This window comes from Leptinotarsa decemlineata, unplaced genomic scaffold, assembly GCF_025532065.1.
Source record: "Leptinotarsa decemlineata unplaced genomic scaffold, Ldec_3_MD MMD2_tig00000882_RagTag_RagTag, whole genome shotgun sequence".
In the NCBI taxonomy this organism is placed as follows: domain Eukaryota; kingdom Metazoa; phylum Arthropoda; class Insecta; order Coleoptera; family Chrysomelidae; genus Leptinotarsa; species Leptinotarsa decemlineata.
This window is the reverse complement of record NW_027412556.1, coordinates 2,838,228-2,862,943: the sequence shown is the minus strand read 5'-3', so window position 1 is coordinate 2,862,943 and position 24,716 is coordinate 2,838,228. Positions and strand designations below refer to the sequence as shown.

The 24,716-nt window shown below is 38.1% G+C and overlaps 1 protein-coding gene and 1 long non-coding RNA gene across 2 annotated transcripts in view; both read left to right on the top strand.

Annotated features, from left to right (window-relative positions):
• Root (ciliary rootlet coiled-coil, rootletin) overlaps positions 1-24,716 on the top strand; it is an 84,525-nt gene that overhangs the window by 39,277 nt on the left and 20,532 nt on the right. Inside the window, 13 exon segments of the mRNA XM_074174804.1 lie at positions 2,212-2,585; positions 5,151-5,166; positions 5,709-5,857; positions 7,851-7,968; positions 7,971-8,037; positions 8,259-8,373; positions 10,364-10,898; positions 13,219-13,349; positions 16,295-16,462; positions 16,526-16,720; positions 21,207-21,521; positions 21,523-21,567; positions 21,569-21,761. Of these exon segments, the coding sequence (XP_074030905.1) occupies positions 2,212-2,585; positions 5,151-5,166; positions 5,709-5,857; positions 7,851-7,968; positions 7,971-8,037; positions 8,259-8,373; positions 10,364-10,898; positions 13,219-13,349; positions 16,295-16,462; positions 16,526-16,720; positions 21,207-21,521; positions 21,523-21,567; positions 21,569-21,761 (2,421 nt within the window).
• LOC141482126 (uncharacterized) lies at positions 2,606-3,660 on the top strand. The gene is made up of 2 exons (XR_012465357.1): positions 2,606-2,887; positions 3,072-3,660. It is a non-coding gene; the product is annotated as an uncharacterized lncRNA (long non-coding RNA).

The following is a 24,716-nucleotide window of genomic DNA, read 5'->3' as shown; positions in this document are numbered from 1 at the left end:
TTTCAGTAAATGTGTGGCTTGGGGCACCCAACTCTTACCTTACCTCACCTCTCACCTCGTTTCCTACGGGAAGAGTTACCTGTTCTTCTTGAAGAAATTTCTCTACAACTGAGACAAAACTTGTGGTTCATGCATGATGAGGTACCAACCGATTTCAGTATTAGTGTAGACATACACTTAGTTACACAGTATAGGTATACCAAGTTATTGGATGAGTAGGGGAGGTACGGAACATTGGCCTGCTCGATCGCCGGATTTGAATTTTCTAGATTTTCCCGTCGAAAATGTTGGAGACCTGAGGCTGTGCAACAATTAGACATACAACAGGAATATTTGCGCGGATACGACAGTGAATGAGGCGAAGGGTTGAATTTCGTATCAGTGTGAGGGAGGTTATTTTGAATATTTGTTGCGGCTTTGCGCCTGTTCATTTATTAGTGTTATTTTCTGTTATTGTTCTGGTTTAATGGCATTGTATTAGATAGTTCTTCTTGATAATGTATTAAAGGAATGAAAAACACGCGTTAGGATGTCTTATTTTTGGCATAAAAACGGCGCTCCATACGGAAGAAGCCAGGAAAAATTGTTTGTCACGAACTGAATGAGGAATTCAAAAATTGACTTTTAAATTGAAATATGTCAGTGGCGTACCATTTTTTCCTTGATAATTACTCGTATACTCGCCAATGATTAACATAACATTTTTAATGACCTCTCAACACTCACAAAATTTCATTTTCATATCATAAATAGTTTGTTTTTAAGACAAACTTGAACACCCTGTATATCGAAAAACGAAGCATTTGTGGACGAAAGTTTTGTCCTGGACCCTGGTGGACATTGGCATATGCAATTGTGTAGAACCCATTATTGTTGAGGAAATTAATCAGGGTATCCAGAACTATGTTCCAGAGAAGGAGTGATAAGATCCCTCCCTGTGGACATCCCCTCATGACCTGTCATCTCACTGAGATGTCTTCTACATTGATACTTATTGCTCTACTAGAGAGCAATTTGAGTACTTATCCATTCTCTTACTGCTAGGGGTACATTCCTGGAGTGTAGTTGCTGGGTAATTGTTGGAAAGGATTAACAGGGTGGATTCTTTGAAACGTATTAGAAAGGTCAAAGAGCTCGAACCATTGTTAGTTTAATGTATAAGTTTGAAAATGTCCTTATAGGACGAAACTGCAGTAACGTTAGTTACAAATAAAAGTGGTAAACAATATGGAAAGTTTCAATTCTCTTTTCGTCATCATGTATGTCTAAGGTATTGCGTTCAGCAGTCAATAAACGATGTCTAGTTGGTTGAATCAAGTTACACAATTATACCACAATTTCTTGTGGTATAATTGTGATATTGATATGTTTTTGACGTTTTTCTTTATTTCTATGAATATCCAGCAAACAATTGAGGATGTAAATACACGGTAAGGTGAGTATATCTAGGTTTTCAAATATGGGGCGACAACTGTGACTATAATTGACTTCAGATATTGTTCGTAAAGCTCGTTTCTGGAGTCTAAAAATTCTCACAGAGTCTACAGCGTTTCCCCATAGAGTTACACTGTAATTAATGTGAGAGTGAAATAAGCCATAGTAGGCTGTTTTCAAAATTGCCAGGTTAGCAAATCTGCTCAGTTTCTGTGATATGAAGAGGGTTGAGTTTAATTTTTCACTTATGTGCTCAATATGCGTTGACCATTTTAATTTTTCATCCATAACAATTCCAAGTAGTTAAACTTCTGAATTGTTGGAAATCGTATTGTTGGTTAAAAAAAACAATATTTTGTGTTTTGTTTTTATTGAGCTTCAAGCAATTAGAAACGAATCATGTTTCATTTTTTTTAAAAAATCATATGGAGTTTCTTTCAAGTGATCAAGTTTCTTGCCAGAAGCATAAAGGGAACAATCATCTGCATAACAAATACATTTTATTGGACAGATGTAATGAAATATGTCATTGATATATACAATGAATAAAAGTGGGCCAAGGATAGAACCTTGAGGTACCCTAAAATTAATGTTCCCCATTCACTGAGATCTTACAGTTTTGAAAATGAACAAAACTTTTGAAATAACCGTATATAACAAACTGTCATTTTTTTCTGCAGAATCACCCCCCGAAGTTTGTCGTACCTATTTATCAATACTCCTCATACCATTGTCTTATTACGGAAAGTATTTATCTATGTTTTATGATATTTTCAGAACAGAAAAAACTGATGCAGCTGAACACCTCCCTGAGGGAACAACTGGAAGAATCTCACAGTACCAACGAGGCCCTCACGGCTGACCTGCAGAAGCTCACGAACGACTGGGAAAATTTGAGAGAAGAAATGATCATAAAGGAAGACGAATGGAAAGACGAGGAGCAAGCGTTCAACGACTACTATAGCACCGAACACAACAGACTTCTGAACCTTTGGAGAGATGTTGTCGGAATCAAAAGACTGTTTACCGATATTCAAACAAATACTGAAAGAGACCTGAATAAAATTAAGGCGGACGTCTCGGGAGTGGGCAAGGAGATGATCATGGCGTGCAGCAGGATGGATACAATTTGTTTACGGAAACAATGTTTGGTGTGAGTATAAATAAATAAAGAAAAAGAAGAAAGAAATTATTAGTTCACGGGAGACCCGTCCAAAACCGTATACCGGGATAAAAGGTATGGTGCCCTTATATTTGTTGGCTGTTTGAATTTCGCGCTCAAACTTCTGTCAATGTGATCTTCCAATGAGAGCCATGTGTCGACAGAAACTTGTTGGTGTCGCCATGTTCGTTGCAAAGTTAAACAATATTATTGTTTTCGGGTGCTGAGATCTAATTTTCGTCAAAATAACCACTGCAAGTTTGTACCTACTTCTAGTAGATTTCAATGTAGGTAAGTACGATATTATTGCATGTGTTTCTATTATATTCAGTGTTTGTTTCAACCGAATATATTTGTGTTTGCTGTGGTGAGCAAATGTTCGTTTGAGGTTACCTTGAGGCCGAACCGTATGGGGTAAAATCGGTCAGTATACGGTTATACCTCAATATGCTAACATTTTTTCTTTTGTGCACAGATCCAAAATGCCGCAATCATTCAAGAGCGACTAATAAACAGGGCTGGGGTGTCGAACAAATGAAAAAGACCGTAATGAGCGTAACCTAAGGAAGTTTTGGATACCTCAAAGCATGAAAATAATGACCTAACAGTGTCAACACAAAAAGGATTAGGCCGATTCATGACAATTTCTTCAGCTAATAAAGAAGCTGCTTTAGTTCAGCACATTCTGTTGATGGAACAATGTTTGCTTGTAGTAAAACTGGAGATAGTAAAGATCATTGCCTGTATTGCCTTGATAAATATGGTCAAATTAGTATGGATGAGGGTTGGGTACAGTGTACGTTCTATAAAGGTTGGACCCATGAAGGTTGTACAGGTTATGATTCAGATGATATTGACGATTTCTTATGCACTAAATGTATGGTGTGAATGTTGGGGCAAAATCGTATATAGTGTACGGTTTTGGACCGTGCCCGGGGTAAAACCGTAGTTAGAAGTGTTTTTGTTTTGATATGTTTATTTTATAGATAGGTTACATATTTCGATATTTGTTCTGACAATTATGTACCCGATGAGACTGGCCATAAATATGTTGATTTGACAATTCTATTGTGTATTATTACAGAGATGTATAGATTACCGCTTAGCTATACGATTTTGGGCAGATCTCCCCTATGTTCATGATTGTGAAAATTTTAAAAAAATAATAAAAATTACAGGAACTACAACTTATAATTTCAATTATCTTCTTATTCTTTATCGTCTTCAACGACATTTGTCTCCATGTCTTCCATGATTTCAGGGTCAAAGGTTCTGTCTTCATTGACATCGCTCTTACATAGCAGAGCATTCATACAAGCTTACCCATTACACTGACCACAAGCTGAAGAGCACTCCACCCCGATTTCCTGCATCCACATCGCGAAACACAATTACTCTTGCAGTTGCAGAATATTGTCTTGAGCAGTTCCTCTGGAGCAGGTGCTGAAATTGTGATAGATTCCAGAAAATTGGTTATGCATTGCCTAACCCCATTCCTGGAGTTTCAATTAATACCCTAACAAAGTATGATCTTGATAATAAATACGATTGAAATGTTGGTGAGCTGCTGCACCTGTTGGTGGAATATTTGCACAGATTTATTCAGTTTCGTACTGACGTATTGTGCATAATGAAGATGATCCATACTGTTCACATGTTTTGGAGACTTATAGACTGCCAGACAGTTTTCTTCTTCAAATGTTGCTGCAAGTTGATCCAAATTCGGCAGTTTCTCAAATACATTCAAAAACGTTTTTCCCCTTTTCTAAAAAACACAAAAATGAAAATTAATAATAGTTATGTACTCGTCAATAATTAATAAACGTGTTTTTGTCCGGCTCTACCGGTTGACCTTGAATGAAGCTCTAACCGCGCACTTTCCGCTTTCTATTTCGAAAACGATTCAACGTATCAAACATTTTTTGAAACAAAAGTTGTAGGGAATTCAATCTTCTACAATATTGATACAAACCTCAAACAGCGAAAACCCCATAGGAAACGAGATATTTGCAATACTCCAATTTTTGTGACCAAATTTATACGAATGCATAGCTGGGTATCTTTAATTCCTAATTTTGACTAAGATAACTGGGCCACTTTCATAATTCAGCAAAGAAATAAACTGGGGTCAGACCGATTCATGTTGTTGGGGAAAAGTTGAATATTGTGACAAATTAATAAATTAACTGTCTTAAACAAATTCCTTTCCAATAATATTTCACCAATCACAAACTAATTTATTTACAACACTTAGCAACTAACGCTTAATTTATCTCCACTATTTGAATATTTTGTTTAGCCGCGCGATTCACTTTCTGAACTGCCCTCTTGGGTCGGGAAGACGTGCTTATATCAGTAACGATCCTTTCTAGAAATCTGTAGTCGATTCGGTCCTAGAATTTCACCGGCGAATCCCGACTGCATTCTTTCGCGGTGATGTCATATGTTTGTTCGATGAGCCGGCTGGCGTATCGGTCAGGGGCGACTTGAGATTCGTTACAATATGCTTACGAAAATAATAAAGTATTTTCAAGTGCTTTCTTGCACATTGAAGGCGCATTCGATAATACGTTCTTGAAATCAATCATCCAGACTCCCTGTTTGGATAGGCTTCAGATGGATACGGTGTATCCTCGGAGGAAGATTCATAAACACGACGATTAAATGGAAAGCATTAGTGGCAAGGTTAGTGAAGGGCTGTCCCCAGAAGGGATGTAATGGAAACTTGTAATGGACAAGATTCTAAAAACGTAATGCCAAACTCAATATATTGATACAATAAGTGGTCGCGTCTAGTAAGCCCCGAACTTTATATCAGAATAGGTCGAACAAACATTCGCTAATATCAACAAAGACAGGCGAACTAGGACATCTGAAACGTTAAGGTGAAGGAGTACACTTGTCTGAGGGACTTGAATATCTGGGAGAGACATTAGATCCTAGGCTGACCGGCAGCAACTTCTACCATGCTCACAGGTCACATTACACCGAAGTACACACAAAACTTCCTTGCTCAGTCAATATACATTCGTCTTCCAAGCGAAAGTGCAGGATACAATAATTTGATACCTTGATGAATGAACGGTTAATGTTAATTTTCAATTTGTTACAGGGAAAAGAAAAACACGAATTAGAACAAGAAGCGGCGCCGAACTCCGAGTCCAGTTGGAATCTTTGAAAGCTCAAAATGTTAGTCGTCAGACTGAAATAGATTCGAAAGACGACAAAATTCAACAATTGCTCAGGGATTTACAAATTATGGTAAGATATGAATCATTTGATGGAATTGTTGATGAATTGTTTGACCCTTCCAATCCAGATTCGTATTGAAAACATTTATATTATGAGCTTCGTTCACAAATGAAAAATACTTTGATTTTTTGTTTTTGTCTCTTTTTAAATGAATCATCACTAGAAACGCTCATAATCTTGAGGTCAAAGATCTAACAAAAACAAACTGGATAAAATTGAAAAAATATTCTCGCCAACTTTTTCTCATATGATCTCTGTCACCAGAGAAATACCTCAAATATATGGTGTCAATTTGACAAATTTTTGTATCTTTTGTGAAGTTCTATACTAAGTTAGGTAATTATACTTTGAGTTAATTGCTAACCCTTTCATCTATTGAAAAGTTACCTCAGAAATCGGACTGTTAGTATGTCTGGATGGAAAGTGTTCTAGTGCTTTTCCTGTTGACTATGGAGTACCTCAGGGCTCCATCCTTGGCCCCATTCTGTTCTCTCTATATATATCTGACCTCCATAAAATAATTGATCATTGCTCAGTTCATCATTATGCAGATGACACTCAGTTATATTATCGATTTCCTTCAAGTAACTGGCAGGTGGCAATGAAAAAAATTAACAGCGATCTAGAAAAGTTACTGGATCTATCTATAGCCCATAACCTGAAATTTAATTTAAAAAAATCTCAGTTGATACTTTTTGGCCCGAAACACAAAAGATGGGAAATTGAAGGAAGAATTGAAATCAAACTTGGGCAAGACTTACTACAAATAATTACAGAAAGCTAGATGAAACTTGGGTTTGTGGCTAGATGCTAATCTGAGATTTCACAAACATATAAATTCACTTTGTCGTAGCTCGTACGGTATCTTACGTCAACTCTATCAAAGTACTAATGTTAAAGATAAGCCTTATAATTCTTTTCTGAGCAACAAAAATTCTTGTTATGTCTGATGCCTGACCCCATACTATAATATTGTAGGAAATTGCGGAATACACAAATGCATAGTAAACCTGTAATAATGAATCTGTGTTCAAAATATTTCTTAGTGTTGCCAAAAATATAAAAGCTTTTGTTGATTTTTTTACATACTATTTGTATTGGATCTTCCCATGTTAGGTTACAATATATGAGCGTTCCTAAGAATTTAGATGAAGTGGAGGTTTCAATTGTGATATAATCTACGGGCTCGCTTTGATACAATTTGATGTAAATCGCTTACAAAAAATACAAAACAATTGCATTAGTCTTTCTTATGGTGTGAGAAAATTTGACCATATATCCCCCAAGTTCGAGGAGTCAGGTTGGTTATCGATTGCTAAAACCTGGCCGTTTGGCAGTTCCACCTACTCATCGATACACATACATTCCTCATTTACAAAAATCCAAATTATATTTATGAAAGTTATAAAATTTTCAAATCTCAGAAAAATTCGAGGACACAAAACCGTCACACTTTTATTATTCCAAAACATTCGGCAGCCTGCTCTTTTCGTAGTTTTATTTACAACTCTATCAAACAACATAACGCTCTGCCCAGAGAATTTAGACACCATTTCATATATAATTTCAAGAAAGAAAAAGTTAAAAACATATCTGAAGTCTAACAAGCATGTTATGCCTTGCTCATATGGTTTTTCCTTTGTCTCACTTTTGTGTTTGTTTTGCTATATATGTTACCTTATTCAAGCTAAATAGATTTTTAATATTTACATTGAAATTTATTGACTTCGTTTTTTCTTCTTAGTTTTACAAAGATTCATGAACTACTCACTTATCAATGTACTTATACTAGGTAATTATTTTTTATTTCTATATAATACATTGTTGTTGTAAAACAGCCTCTACTTCTTCATTATAAACAATGTATGTCAATGAATAAAGCCCATTTATTATTATTATTATTCAGTAATAAGAGGTGTCTACAGACAGATAGAGTTCAGAAGATAAACATTCATGAAGAACTGTAGCAAATGTAACATTATCAGTTTTCTCTCATTTTCAGAAAGACAGATGTTCTGACGCAGAACAGGGTTGTGGACAGATAATGAAAATGCAAGAGGAAATCGATATTCTACAAGGTGCTCTCAGGGATATTGCCCACGCATTGATTCAAGATGCAGAACCAAAGATTTGGAAATTTTACAAGCCACACACCTCCATCTTAGTGCCGGACCCCCTGTACCTCAAAGGTAGTTGATAATCATCAGACTATCCAGCAAATTTCCGTTAAAAAAACAATAATTGATAATCAAAATGGTGGAGAGTAGCGTAATAATACTGTAAACAAATAATACCTGCATGCATCATAGTATAAATGTTTCACAAACCCACCTTAACAGTTTTGTTGCACGTTTCCCCTATCGTCATATCTAAACAAATAACTCTACTAACCGAAATGCTCATCTTATAGATCACCAAAGAGATCAGCTCGCAGTATGACTTCCCCAGCAGCTTTTGCTGAGAGTACGATATCAGCTGTGCAAGCTGCTCTTCACAAATATCAATCATTCATTCATGAACTACAGGTAATCATCATATTTCGATCTCCCCTTTCCAATTAGGATAATCTTAATGACTAGTGATCGATTGAAAAAATTCAAAGGGGGCACATTTTTAGGAGAGATTTTTTGGGAAAGAAAAGTTTTGGCTTTCTACTTCTCCATCTTCATGAAATCTTTGAAACACATTATTTGGTACAAGGATGGAGAAGTAGATAGTCATGGAAGAGTGGTTCGAACAAATGAGAAGCATGAAAGTAAGACATGGGATGCACCTGCAGGCCTACGCGGATGACCAGCTGGTCATCATCGAGGGTGGCTTCGTTGAGAGCATCGAGAATCTGGTATGGAACGAATGCAAAGCATGGGAGGATGAGATGTGGTTGGGGTATAATGATAGGAAAACGGAATGCATGTATATACAGGCCAGAAGGTATGATAGACCCCCAGTCATAAGAATGAATAGCAGGGAGGTTGGAATCAGAAAGGGTGAGATACCTGGGAATTGTGGTGGTCTCTGGACTTTTGTTCTTAGACCACCACGAGGAGGTTAGAAAAAAGCTGAGTATGCTAGCAGGGAGAGATGAGAAAATGAGGGCGGAACATTGGACTAAGGAGAGAATATGTCAGAGTGACATACGAAAGGGTAGCCAAGCATGCAGACATGTATGGAGTGCAAGCGTGCGGGAGCAGAGCGCATGACAGCAGAGAAAGAAAGATTGAGGACATGGTGAAAGAAATTGATAAGGTACTCCTCTGGATGCAAGGGATGCTGCTGGAGAAAGTTGAATGCCCGAGATGTACGTGAATGCCGGAGCGAACATGGAAAACTGAAGAATGGTCGTAAGTTGGACGACGGGGCAGCGTTAACGAGGCTGAATTGATTGCGATAGAAAAAGTGATAGGTACATAGCATGAATGAGAGCGTGAGAGTGGTCAGTGATTCTGCCAAGGCTGTGGAGCGGATGAACGCGATACGAGTTAAGAATAAAATGGTGGTCATAATTCACAGAATGGTTGAAGCAAGGAGAGCAAAGGGGCACGGACCCAAATTGTTTGGCGTAGAGGACATCAGAGAGGCCCATGAAGAGGCAACTCAAACCTCAACCTCGAAAGTGTTACTTTGAATGTGAGGAGAATGGATAGAAAGAAGGAGGAGAGAAAAAAGATAAAAAGTGCATCACGGAAGAATAGCAGACGGAATGGCAAGACGGAAAGATTGGGCGGGTGTTATATAGATACTGTAAAACAGTCGGGTTTGAATCTCTTAATCTATCGAGGAAGGTTGACCAACTGTTCACGGGGCATGTAACTTCCCGGGTTACCTAGCCAGGTTCAACCTGGGACCGGAGGTTCAGTGCCTCTGTGGCTGAGGGGAGCGTGAAACGGCAGAGCACATGGGTCTTCTACCCCGGTGGTTTCGTCCTTTCGTGTAGCTGGCGTTACGCGCCGCACGAAGGGGGGTCAGTTGGAGGAGTAGGGGTTCCCCTGACAGTGGTGGCGCTGGATAGGGGGAAGATGCCTAGTTGTATGGCTTTCGAGCCAGGTCAGCGGAAGGCGATGGCATTATTCATGTATGGGTTGGTAAATTGTATGTTTTCCAGGCTTACTCTGCATTAATTGAAATATAGTCCGTCACTTGAATATCGGAGAAGTTTTGTGGTGTCTGTGTGTGTCTGTAGGTATGTATTCATTGAGATACTTGGGTCTTTTGATAACTGCAACCACGATCTCCAAAAATATGTCTATGTTATGTGCTTGTACTTGTCTTATTTGCTGAAGTAATATGCCGGCATAAAATCCATTATAAACACTGTGTTTCCTTTCTGAGATGTTACCTTAAAACATTTCATTAAAACGATACTGTTTCTTGAGAACAGGCCCTTACTCTCATTATGACTGAATGTGCAATGCCTGTATAACTTTTTCCATAAGCCTTTCATGCGGTCATTCACCAGTCGACTCTATCGAGAATATATCAAAGGGGACTAATCCCTGAATTTCGTTGCTTTCGCAGGTGAAACTCCAATCTAATAAGGAGCAACTTTTGTTAGTTCGAAAACAATTCGAAAACTCCGAGGACACGGTAACCGCCCTGGAAAATCGCATAAAAGAACTAGTCGCACAACTGGACACGAGCCACGCCCAATGTTCGCAGCTATCCCAAGACAAAGAAATGATACAGAAATCGCTAGAGGCCTTGAAAACGGAGAAAAATCAGTTGGACCGAAACCGCCTGGAAGTGAACGCCATGGTCGAATCTCTGAACCAAGATTACGACAGGCTCCATAAGGCCAACAACAAAATGCAGAAAGAACTGGACTCCGCTCACGACGAAAAGATATTTTTGCAATCGGAGATAGAGAGACTGAATCAGGAAGCTGATTTGAGAGAAATCTCTCTCAGAGGCGAAGAAGATCGATGCAGCAGAATGAGAGAAGAACTGTTGACCGTTAGAGAAGAATTGAATAAGTTGTATTTATCGCACGACATGTTGGAAGCACAAAAACTAGAAGCCGACAACCTCATTGCTAATTTAGAGAAAACTAAAGGTAAATTAATACTTGATAGATAACTGAGTTTTCTGGTTAAACCAGTCTCTAATTTGTTTCTCCTTTGTAAGAACCTCATAGTTAAATTTGAAATACTGAAACATGTGTAAATTATGATAATTTTTTAACCATTTGATTCATATACAGGGGTGCGCAAAAGTCCGGAATAAAATTAATATCTTTTTAACCAGTATTTCAGAAAAAAAACGCTGAAACATGTCAGTTGATTTCACGTTGTACGCATTTTTTGGCAATAAAATTAAATATTTTTTTTCAACCTCTTAGCAACCTTCCCCAACTTTTTTTTTCAAATGCAAACCTATGTCGTATACGGGCTCATTGTAAAGCTCGTAAAAAATGGATTCTGACCATACCCTTTTTTTGTGGTTACAACGAAATGAAAAAAAACTCTTTGAAAAGTTACAAATACCTAACTTAGTGCTATCTACCGGTGAATTAACGTAACAGATGCTGAAATTCGCCTTCACCCTCTACTTAGCAGGCTCCTAGGCGATGGTAAAACCCGTCTACGGATTTCCGAATGGCCTCAGCCGGTATGTTATGTGATTCCACTCTAATTCTGCTTTTTAGATCTTCAATATTAGCCGGCTATTTTGATAAACCTTGTCTCTCATATATCCCCAATAAAAATAATCTAATGGCGTTAAGTCTGGAGATCTTGACGGCCATTCAATTGCACCACGTCGTCCAATCCAGCGTCCTGTAAATATGTCATCGAGATATTCTCTGACATTTATACCAAAATGTGGGGGGAGCGTCGTCCTGTTGGAACCAAAGTGTTTCAGTGGGGATATCTGGAGCTGATTCATTGGGAAACATAACAGCTAAAGCAGGGACTAATTCAAATCCTAAAAAGTCTATGTGGCGTGCAGCTGTAAGGTTTCTCTCAAAAAAGTATGGCCCTAATATTCTGTTGTTGATGATGCCTGCTCATACATTTACTTTCTGAGGACGCTGCGTACGAGCTTCGCATATCCAGTGTGTGTTTTCCTGACTCCAGAATCGATAGTTGTGCCTGTTACCTACTCCATGTAAATAAAAAGTAACTTCGTCCGAAAAGAGTTTGTTGAGTGGAAACCCATTATTCTCGTCACATCGCCTCATTATTTCCTCACAAAATTGCAAACGCCTGTCATAGTCATCTTCCAAGAGCTCTTGGATAAGACATACCTTATATAGGTGGTATTTTTCTGTTTTCAAAAACTCCCCAATCGTACGTCTAGACGCAGGATTGTTTTGGGCTAATGAAACTGTTGACAAATGTGGATCTTCCTGCAGAGATACGGCAATGTCCAATTTTTGATCTTCGTCTAAAACATGTGGCCGGCCACTTCTGGGCAAGTCCTTTACTGTACCATGTTCTTCAAATTTGTGTAAGATCTAACTCACAGTAGCCTGGGAAATGTGATTTTCCGGATATTTTGTATTAAATAAAGTACACACCTCACTTTGACTCCGCATTCTATCCCCACATTCCGACAATATCAAGACTTCGATACACTGCCTCTCTGGCAATACCATGTTTGTTTAGCAAATTAAAAAAGAACACTTTGAAGGTACCCAATTAATAAACTAATCATATATATTTTAAATTTCACCCAGAAATGTCACAATTTTAAAACCGAGTCAAGACAATAGTTCTTATCAGGGCATTCATTTTGGTACAAAAAATGCAAGAAACTTTTTTTTTTTTTGAGGTACACTGGTCAACAATTGCTTGGGATGGAACTAATTTTATGTGTAAGTTTTTGGTGAAATCCACAGAATGTTGATGCTACATTACGTTATCAGTTTTACAGATAATTCAATAAAATTTGTTGTGGTGCCTGGCCCGGTTGGTATGTTCTTAAAATTTGCAAACTTTTAGAAAGTAAGTCCTAGTGATCCTTAGCAATTGTTGAGCAATGTACATCACCACTTATTTTTTTTGCAACGTTAATTCAACCGTAGATAGCACTAAGTAGGTATTTCTAACTTTTTTGGTTTTAAAAAAGTTTTTTCTAATTTCGTGGTAACCACATGAGTAAAAGAAAAATAAAGGGTATGGTCAGCTTTACGAGCTTTTCAATGAGCCCATACACGACATAGGTTCGCATTTGAAAAAAAAATTGGGGAGGTGGCAGCTAAGGAGTTGAAAAAAAAATATTCCATTTTATTGGCAAGAAATGCGTACAACGTGAAATCAACTGACGTGTTTCAGCGTTTTTTTCCTAAAATACTCATTAAAAAGATATTAATTTTATTCCGGACTTCTGCGCGCCCCTGTATATTCTAACAACAACGTCTATTATTTTTTCAGCTGACTATGAAATGCATCTAGATAAAATTCTGGGTGAGCAAACTGATGTTCACGATTCTCTTGTAAAAAAAGAAACAATTGCTACCAACCTCGAATTGGACAAGAAAAAGTTATTGGAAGATATAAAAAAGGTATTGTAATTATATACATTCTTAGAATTAAGTGCCTCCCATCACAATAACACCCTTTATTCAAGAAACAAACATTCAAAATGTTCAAACTTGCTTGCGATTCGGTTGTTGAAATTTTCAATATTCTCATTCTTTTACGGGACCGTTTCAATATAATAAATGCTTGGCAAATCTAGCCGAGCATCTGGATATTGGATGCGCAGTAGATCAATCGGTGGAGTGGGGCGAGAGCTCAGTAACATCGAGGAAACTCGTGTAGTAAACATCGTGTTAGTACAGTAAGTGGAAATGATATTATGTGTGGTGAACACTGAGTTATTTGTTGTCTTTGGAAATGGCTTCGAACAGTAAACTGAAGAGCAAGGATCTCAGAGAATAAAGCAGAGGAATTGTGAACAACGTATCGAGAGCAAAGGAGTTTGAGGACGATTTCATGTCAAATGAACCGATGACGAAAACCATGTATCAACAGTAGGCGAAAAATCATATTATATTCCTTAGGCAACCAATCTTCGAAAGTATTATACGAATTGTATCTATGTATATAGTGGTATGCTATTATCAATATTGCAAGCAATGTTTTATAGATTATCTACCTGCACATTTCTAGTAACTCTGCATTCAAATATCTATCAATAATAGGTTGTATTTTTTTCAACAAATTTTAGAAAAAATATGAAATTTATATATAGTAACGATTTATTTTTCCTAAGAGACCTACACTGTTTATAGCAGGGAAAAACAATTATTCAAAAACTAACCAACTGAGTACTCAAAATCAATTAAAGTTAGACACAGCTACAGGTAGATTCGCATGGGCCGCCAATAAATCTAGAAAATCAGAATAAAGCAAGCCAAGTTTCAGTCTCATGATGAGGGTCTTCAGATCTCTTTATCACCCCTTCAACAAGGTATATAAATGAATAATTTTGTTTATATATTATAAAATAACTTCCACATTGAAGTTCAATCAACAGATTAGCCAGTTCATCAAACCTTGTCTTGTATAGCAGTACTAAAACATTTTTATTTGAAACGAAATCATACAGAGTGGCTCGCGTGTGCAATAAATAATTTGGGAATTCAGTTTAAATTGAAAAGAGGTATGTTTTTGGAAGAGATCTACGCATCTTTCTTCCTTCCTTCGGAAGCTCGCAACTTTTGTTATGTAAAGATGAAGAAATAGAAAGCCAAATAACTTCCTTTCATAAAATTTAGTCTGATGTGCTTGCTGTTACATCTTCAAAACTCAAACCTAGTTATCAGCAATTCAAAACTTCAATATCTAGCAATATATATCAAATTGCGTTCTGTTAGAAGTGAATAAGAAAAAAGGCAATTCAATTCAAAAATGTTTATTCAATTTTGGTTAAAATTACGTAATATTTGTGGTAGTGTGTTTTGAGAGGGGCCCTGCTATATGTCTCTTCATGGTTCGGTGATTGTGTGTATTTAGTCTTATGTTATGATGTGTTGTCTTATGTTTTCATGTGTTCCTCTTGTTTTCCGTTGTTCCGTTGGGGTTGTCCGTTGCGGTGGACAGAACATATGGGTCCAAGTTGTTAGGCCAGGGGTGGATGTAGTCCGATTTCAGCTCCTTCCAGACGTAGCTGTCCGCTCTGATTCCCAGTAGGTACTCCTCTAGGATATCTTGGATCTGCTCCGACGGATCTTCCATTGCTCCTAGGGGAAACGGGAGCTTCTTGCTAGATATCCTTCTGGGTCCTCCACGGGTCCAAGGTGTGGTCAGCGTGTTGATGGCATCAGCGTTATTGCTGCTCATCGTTCTTGTCGTATATCGTTCCTGAAATCGTAGGTTGATTGGTGTAGTATTTACTAGGTTGTATAAGGTTTGAGATGGATAGCGGTTAGGGACGTTGTGGATGTTGCGTAGGATTCTTCTCTCGGTTGTTAGGATACGGTGTGATAGTCAGTATATCATGGCTTTGTCATCTAGGACTGGTTTTATAAGTTTGTAGGAGGGTTTTACTGTCGCATCTCTCGAGCTTACCTCTCGATGCTTTTAGTAGATTTGCTCTTTTTCGGACTCTGTCCAGAGTTTCTCTCAGGTCGATTTCCCAGTTGAGGGTCCTCGTGAAGGTGACCCCCAAGTAGGACACCGAGTCTAGGAGTATGAGGTTTTCTCCTAAGAGTCTGAGGTTCAGGTTATCAGGATTTAATTTAGGGCGGGTAGTGGTATGAGGTTGTCTGAATAGTTTGGTTTGGGTTTTGGTGGGATTTTTTTGATACGCCTCTTGTTGCACCACTGCTCGAAGTGGTCGATCATGGTTTGTGCTTGAATTTGCAAGCTGCGGGAGTAGAGGATAGACGAGTGGAGGAGTAGAGGATAGTAAATTAGAAATAAGGAGGGAGCGAGGACTGAGCCCTGGAAGACCCCGGACTTGGGGGTTAAGAGGGAGGATAAGGCGTCGCCGTCTTTAACGCGGATTTGTCGGTTAGACAGATAGTGCCGAAAGAAGAGTTGGATAGTGCATTCTGTGTGGTATGTTCTGACCTTAAACTATGCTGGTGAGGAGGGATAATGTTGTGTTCTTGTTGGAAGTCGTTTAGTCTCTGGGTCATTAGTCGTTCCAGCAGTTTGCCCAGACAACTAAGCAGGCTGATAGGTCTATAGGAATCTGGTTTGGTGAGATCTTTATGAGGTTTAGGAATAAGGATTGTATTTGCCTGTTTCCAGGCGTTTGGGAAGTAGACATGCATAAAGGATATGTTTGAGGAAAGGAATGGTGGACTCCGGGAGGACTCAGATAGTTAGCGTTAATTAAACCAAAACACCAAGTAGGTAGTCTCGCAAAATGTCAACATATCAGTTATCTCGAACAAAATAGAAATTTCGCGAGTTTTTATTGCAATTTCACATCTACATTATCTTCTTTTAGGGTCAAATGAATTTCAAATGTACAACATGTGAACTTCTGTTTCAGATAGAAGAAGAAAAACAGGCCTTACAACACCAATGCAACGATCATCAAAGCGATATTCAATCGTTGAGAAAAGAATTATTACAGGCGGAGCAACAGAAGCTAGATCTCGAATCCGACAAGGTATCCTTGTCCGAGAAATGCAAATTTTTGGACATTGAGAAAGGAAAGGTAAGTGTAATGTGTTACATTGAATAAAACTTAGTGTGAGTAACTGTTATGAATGATTTTCAGATTGAAATGGAACTGAATCAAGTGACAAGAGAAAGGAACGATTTGAGTAATCAGTTGACGGTGCTAAGCAGAAAAAGGGACGCCGTTAATGAAGAACTCATGAGATGTAGACAAAGATTAGAACAAGCTAATGAGACAAATGCTAGAGTTAACAGAAATTTGGAAAATTTAGTTAAAGACTGTGAAGAGAAACAGGTGAATGGTGATATTGATGAATGGTAGTCAGTTATGTGGTACTCGCGTTTCACATTATTAAACATGAGAGGGAATTCAAAGATAAAAAATTTCGTAATTTCAAGCCAATGTTAAGTCAATAACTTGAGATCATTTTCAAAATCTCTTGAGATCGCGAGCTAAAGGAGGAGACAAAATATATCAGATCTTGAATTTTTGATAACTAATAATTAAACTACTTCAGTATTCCTATAATGCTGAAGTCTGTTGACAAAATTTTGAATCTCTCAACAACTGAAGAGTCAATAAATTGAAATCAACGTTAAAAGCTGTTGAAACACGTTCGTCAAAGTCGTAGATTTAAAGTTAAAGATTTGAAATCCCAATTAAAATTTTCCAATTAGCTTTTGCTAATAAGATCACATATTCTTTGAAAGGCTTTTTGAGAAGGACTCAAAACTTCTTACTGTTTTTAGGCATCTAATCTTCCACAAACTGAATGATAACCAAGGCCAAATCAATAGAGAATCTGCTGGAGCAGTTGCCAACTGCTCCAGAACCCATTCAGCGAACATACGTCATTGTCTATGGTCGTTTACCTTCAGTTCATGGGTCAATTGTGGTCTGCGAAAAGCCGAGCTCTTGTGAGCGACGCGAAATCGACTGCCTCGGATTCTCCTGCACACTCTCACAGGCAGTGGTGATTTTTTCGGCAGATCTGGCGTTTCGTCGATGTACGGGTGTTGCTCGATCGTTTGCTGAACCAGTGGACTCAAATTTGTCTACCACATTACGAATAGTCCTCTAGGTAGGACGATTATGACGACCGTAGAATGTACGAAGCGCGCGGTACGTTGCCCGAACAGAACACCCATTTTGACAAAACAATTCTTTCATTTCCACGTGTTGTTGAATGCTATTTTCCTTCATGGCAAAACAAACGGAATAAATGACAACTAATTTGACAGATCTAGCTTTAACAAGATGGCCGTTAACAATTGTCAAAGGTCTCAAGTCCCTGTTGGAAGACCATTATGCAGTAACTTTTTGAGGTGAACTTTACAGTTTGTCCTTTATTACACTTCAGCAGATTCTTTATTGATTTGGTTTGTTTATTTTTCAGATTGTAATATATACCCAAAAAAAAACAGTTAGAATTAAAAGGGGTCAACATCTTTCAACATCCAAGTTAAAAGTTCAGTTTTTCCCCGTGGGTTGATCAACAATTGACTACACTGAATAATCACTTAACTTTATTTCACTTTAAATACAACAAACGCTTCAACTAAAACTTCCACTATTGTTTGCATGTCTATCGCCTTACTAGATCACTTCGCGTACAGCACTGTAACGTCCACTTGACTGTCTATTTGACTGTGTCGGTATGCTCGCCGCTAGCGTTGAAATATCGTGATGGAACATCGTAGAATTTTCGCCGAAGTTCCGTCGAAATCGGAAGCATTATTCTCGCTGCTTCTCGAGTGGCGGGGAATCATCGTACATTCCCGCGCTCTTAGCTATGTCACGTTTGGTTTATGGTTACCAGTGGCGGCCGGCGTTACTTTCTTTCGGGCATGATCTATAACAGTATTATCAGTTCAATCCCAACGATGAGATGACGTTTCAATCTGAATGTTATATAACTACTTCCATTGTCTAAAACAGATTTGAAATCTATGGAAGAAAAATTAAAATTGAAATAACAGGACCAAAACGTTCGGGTGGAAGAGAAAAAAATGAGAAGAAAGAAAATGAATGAACAATGAGAGTAAAATTCAAAGTGAATTCATAAGGCTAATTTGTAAAGCAAACAAATAATTGTTAGCGGAAATGACGATGAATCAATAAACGGGTTGATTAATAAGTGAAATGTCAATGACATGCAAACAATAAAAATGAAAGGAATAAAAATAACGAAGTTTGATTATAAAAAATCGAAAATGAAAAAATTAAGAAATATTTTCCAAACCAAGCTACTTCACGACTTGTCGATTATTAGTCTTTGGTGTTTCTTTTTTGAGTAACTCTTCATTCACTTATTTTATTGTTATGTCGTTTTTTTTTTCACAGATTTCAAATTTATCAACAACTTTTCAGACGACACAACATTCACATTAATATTGTCAATCATAATACATCATTCTAATCTGTCCAGATTTTTAGTTTGACCAAGTTGACAGAAGGGATTTTTTCCACGAACATGCATACTACTGATTTCCACCAACTTTTGTTTGAAGATGGTTGACAATGGTTCATGGTGAATTTCATTAGTTCGGACTTTCATTGTCTAATATGATTCTACTATGAAAGAACAAATACAATTAGAATGAATAGCTGAAATATCAATTATTACATACAATAAAACGTGAAATAAAAATACAATAAAACGAATAAAATATTCATGATACAAAATGAAGATGACCATAGGGTAAAAATAAATAAAAAAGAATAAAATTAGTAAAAAATTTGAAAAATAAATTTAAACCAAGTGACTTCACAACGTTTCGGTTGTTAGTATCCACACATCCACACAATCGTCTTCAGGATGACTGGACTATTTCTCCGAGAGATGACTATTTTTAGGTCATTCAAGCGCTTTCACCTATCCCCTTTTTTCTCTCTCCGCTTCACCAGTTAAGCGAGAGTTGACCGTTTTTCCGCTTGATTGAAAGTTTCCATATGTTGCGTATCCCTACGCTAGCTTGGCTAAATGCGTCGTTGAACAACATATATGCAGCTTCTTTGAACTTTTTCTTAAACCAGTGTACCTCCCTGTGGATTATCTCAGCTTGGAATCACTTGGTGTTATGTTGATGAGTCCAAACATGCTCTGCTATTCTCGATCTGGACTTCTTAACGAAGCCAATTAATTTATATGGTGAGTGGTCTTTCAGGTCACATGGTAAGAGTGAGGCTCTGCCGAACTCTAAAAACCTGATTCGGTCTCCAGCGGAGCAGGCACTGCTGTTTATGCTCTGCACTGCTGCATATGCTCTGCTGTTTCATCATTTTCCAAACAGAAGCGACACACACTGTCTTTCGACAGTCCGTCCGAGTCTCTGTATATGATAATTCAAATGGCAGCGACCTATAAGGAGGCCTGTTAGACATTGTAGTTCATTCCTACTATAGACCAACAACTGTTTGGTATCAAGCTTCGAAGGGTGAATAAACGTCTTGGAGTGAGCCAATCCTGGAAGATTCTGCCAGAAGCCCATGAATCTTCTTGCCATCCAGGTGTTCAATCTTTCTTTGGCCTAAAGCGATGCAAATGACAGGTTCTGGTCCGATGAATCTGCTAACAGCACCCTCCTTTAAGGGAGTCAGCAGAATCCAGTCTCTGATCTAGATTCCAGGCCAGTATGGCCTTTGCAAGAAAGTCAACAGCCTCACTGCCTTGCAGGCCAGTATGGCCAGGAATCCAGACCAGAGACAATCTGTTAAGTCTTCCTATCGAGGAGAGTCGTTTTTGGCAATTTCCTACCAATTTAGACGTTGCTCAGTAGAAGCCAAGAGCTTCCAACGCCGCTTGACTATCTGAGAATATTTTTATCGACTTGTGTATGAGGTTACATTCTTCCAATCTCTCACATACAATTCAGTAGCGTAAATTTCCGCTTGAAATACACTCGCATAGTTTTCTAGACAGGTTGATATCTCTGTCCTGGTTCTGCGACTGAAAACACCTGCACCAGAACCGGAAGGTGTTTTTGATCCATTTGTGAACTAACAACTATCTGCTCTTAATATTTCCTTCTCCCAGAGGATCCAGTCCTCTCTACTTGGGAACACTACTTTATAAGGCAGTTCGTAGTTGACAGTTGAGGCATAAAGTCAGAGGTTATTTCCAATGTGCACAAGTCTATATGAAGTCCATCTAGCCTCTCTCTCCAGAAAAATTCGGAGATGAGGTAGATCTAGGAGTATCTCCATGGCCGCTAACGGTGTGGTACTGATGGTACCACTGATGGCCAGACACGGGATATCCGGTGAATGCAGTTCTTGAGAGTCGCAGTCCGCGTTTGGTGGCCCGGTATTCGAGAGGCTACTACGCATGGTGTTTCTGGGTCTGAAGCAGGTTTTGGTGTTGTACTTGGACCCAATTCTTCTTTTCTTCTCCGATAATCCTCTGGTGTAGAGAAGTACAAGCACTCATAGCCAAAGTCTGTTCCACCATCACTTTGGAGTAACCATTTCATTGAAGATCTTTTTTGATGATGCCTGATTCCTTCTCGAGACTTCCTTCATATTATAGGGCCCGAAAGCACGATCTACTGGAATATTGATGATGATAAGTCTAGATTTCGAATTATAGTAGAAACATATTAGATAATGGAAGTCCGAACTAATAAACTTTTTCACCAATTTGTTCCATATTGGATAAATTAAATGGGACTGTCCACTTGAAAGTTTAGAAAACCGCGACACGTATTTTACATTCAAGTGTTTTTTAATACGTCATATTGCCTGACTGAATACATAATCTCATCGATAAATTTATTTCAAGTGCGCCATGGATGCGATGGATAAAGAAATACAGCGGCTTCAAGAACTACTCGCCACCGTCCGCGCGGAAAAAGAAACACTTGAAGCTGTTCTTTTCGACACCCAAACAAACCTCGAGACATCAGATGACAAAAAAATGCAACTCGAAAAAGAACAGCAAGAATTACTAGTGAAACAAGAGAAACTAAAGTCCCAGATAGCCAGACTGACGAAAGATCTGGAACGCTCCGAAAAGAAGTTTGTCGAAGTTAAAAACACTTTGACACACGCCGCCGGAAACAAAGAAGCAGAATTCAAGCAAACGCTGGATAAAATGAAAGCAGCAGAATGAAGAAAATGTTAGAAAATTGACTGAAGAACGGGGAGAAAATTAGAATATCTTTGGAAAAACGATTGCAACAATCTTTGCAACAACTGGGGAATGAAAAGGATGCAGAAATACAGCAACTCCTGGACAGGATTGATAACTTACAAAGTCACATCGAGAACCTGTGCCAGCAACATGAAGAGCTGATGTTGAGAGCAGAAAATGATAAACAACAAGCCTTACTGATAGGTGAGTGAAATTGTACTTGAATAATGTTGAACAATTATGAAAGTTACAAGAATACATTAAAACGAGTACTTTTAGTTTCATAAGATTTGTTCAGATTCAGACGTGGAAACATGTATTTCGTCTACGTCTGCGGACGACGGTCGCACTGAGTTGGTGATCCCTTTTTCCGAACGAATTTACTACAATGCTAGTATTTGACTCTGGTTTTATATTATTATTAGTGGTCGTGGGTTGATTTCTCTTAAGACGTGAAAGCAATACATATGTATCTGTAGTATAGGGAGGGTGAGTGTAAGCCCACGCACTTAGGTCACATGTGACCCATTGTACATCCTCCCGAGGAGTTGTCCTCCTAGGTCATCGTCCATCCTGTCCTTTCCAGGAAGGTGGACAGGTCACTGGGAGACATCTTCTTTATATAGGCAGGTGTAGGCCAAGTCTCGCCGAACACACGCAATACATATTTAGGCCAACAAAAACTATCAGACAAAGTTTAAGGTCAGCTAAGGACCACAGATAACCTTCAGCAACACCGGGGTATGCCGCATTCCTAGTAGCTGCGGATTGGTCTGCATTGGAAGCACGAGAAGAAGTGTAGGTACTCGGGCAAACCGACAAATCAGCTGTAGCCAAACATGTTTTCAACAAAGAAGGCACATTATCTCATTGGAAGATATAGTAATACCCAACAAAATCCAAAATCACTATCTAAGAGAGGCAATATAAATTCAAAAACACAGGGATAATTTCAATAGAAGAGGCAATGAACATCAATAAAGTCTGGCTACCTGACCTTACAGGTAGACAAACAAGTGCAGGTAATCCAATTGAAAGAAATCAAGCCAGCTCACTAATAATAATATAAAACCGGAGTGAAATACTAGCATCATACGCTTGGAACAACAGGAACACCAACTCGTTTTGATAATGTATACCGCAGTAGTAGACGAAACGTCACGAAGAAAAACCTGCAGACCACGGCTCTGGCTGTGGAAGTTTACATTCTATAGTTGAACAGCTATATGAGAACAGCCATTGTCGTTATTTAAGATGGAGTTGGAGACGTTTCAAGTTGATTTTTCCAATTTCTGCGATAACAAACATTTCATTGTATACCAGTCAGAGTTATTAAGCTTTTTCGAAAGTTTTGTCCGTTTTCATGAGTCTACTTTAAACTGTAGTATCGCAGTGAATTCTAATTCAATTTAGCCCTTCAGAAATATTGGCATTGAATAGGATTAGGTTAAAGTTTTCACTAATTGAATAAAGTAACGACAGCGTTTTCCAGAAGACTTGGCTCGTGATTAAATAATGGTTATTTAGCAATTATCTGCAAATGCGTCTGCATATAATAATAATTATGTACATTTGAAATGGGATAAGTAATAAAGGATTCAAATAAACAGGTTGACACAAAGCCTAAAGGATATCAAAAATGTCCACTCAGAAAGAAACATTTGAGTATCAAGTTGTTTCAAAAGTGTTTCCCTTTTTATTAATCTACTTCGAACCGTGAATACATATTCAATTTAATGAAATAAGCGCCATTTGAATCAGTACACTCTTGCCAACACAAGTCGATTAATTCCGTCAGCATAAAAATTGCGTAATAGGGATTCGGGTTTTTGCCTGGTCCTGATTGGCGAAGGTTCTACCGGTGAGAAAGTTATCAAAGTATTCGAAAAGATGGTAGTCGATTACCGAGAGGTCTGGAGAGTATGGTGGATGAGGCAGCATTTCATCACTCAATTCGTTTGATTGTGTCGTAGAGCAAGATCAGACCGATACATTTCATCAATTTCCTCACAATAGGACTCTACCGTGATGGTATGGCCTGGTTGCAGAAAGTTATAGTGAATCAAACTAGCCGCTGACCATCATACAGTGACGCCTTTGGGAACGCCTTGGTTGGCTCATCGGTGTCCAACCACTGTCCTGAACGTCTCCTGTTGTCGCAGAGGATCCACTTTTCATCACACCTGACGATCCGATCTACAATAGGATCGTTTTGGTTGTGCAAAAGCAAAGAAGAACGGACCCCGCAACATGACAATTTCTGTAGATGGTTCAAATCGTGGGGCATCTACTTTTAACGCCCAGTTCTTCCACGATTCCGCGCACCGTTTATGATAAGTCAGTCTCCACCGGGGTTCTAAAATCCTCGTCCTAGATTACTGTAGGTCGACCACTTTGGGGCTCATCTTCGAGGCTAAATCTCTGAAATTAAATTTCGCAAACCAACGTTGAACAGTGCTTTCATTAAAACTACCATTGTCAAATGCCTGGTTAATTTTTCGATCTGTTTCGGCAGCGATATGGTTCAATTTGAATTCGTAGAGAAAAGTTGGCCGAAAATTAGATTTAAATTGATGGATGTAGCCATTAGTCACTACGTGGTAGGAAATCACCATAAAAAATGAAAAATAACCTGGAATATGATCTGAATGCCACTTCAGACCACACGAAAAACAATGTGGAAGTGTCATTTTTGTCACAGGTAAACAAATTTCAGGTACTCAATCAATTTAAGGACCTCTGTTATTATCTACAGTTACTGGTAAAGAAACAGATTTTTTTTCTCATTTTTCAAAAATCAGATTTGAAATTTCAATTCCATCAGTGGCGTCGCAGAGGGTTACTTGATTGATATTTATGGTAAAAATAATTGTAGGCCACTGTTTTCGCTAAGTTTGATGTTGTCTGAAGTAGCTAAACTTATTTTAATAAATATTCAATTTATTAAAAAATATTTTACAATAAAAATCATTAAAAAAATTTAAAAGCTTTCATACAAATGCACGTATACAATGAAAAACTAATTATTTCTGTTTTTATTGACCTTGTTCCTATATTTTAAACTTCCATAATATGAAAAATATTAAAATTTCAATGGAGAACTTTATACATATGTAGAAAAGAGAAACTTTACAGTTTACTCCGATAAGTTATTGCGTA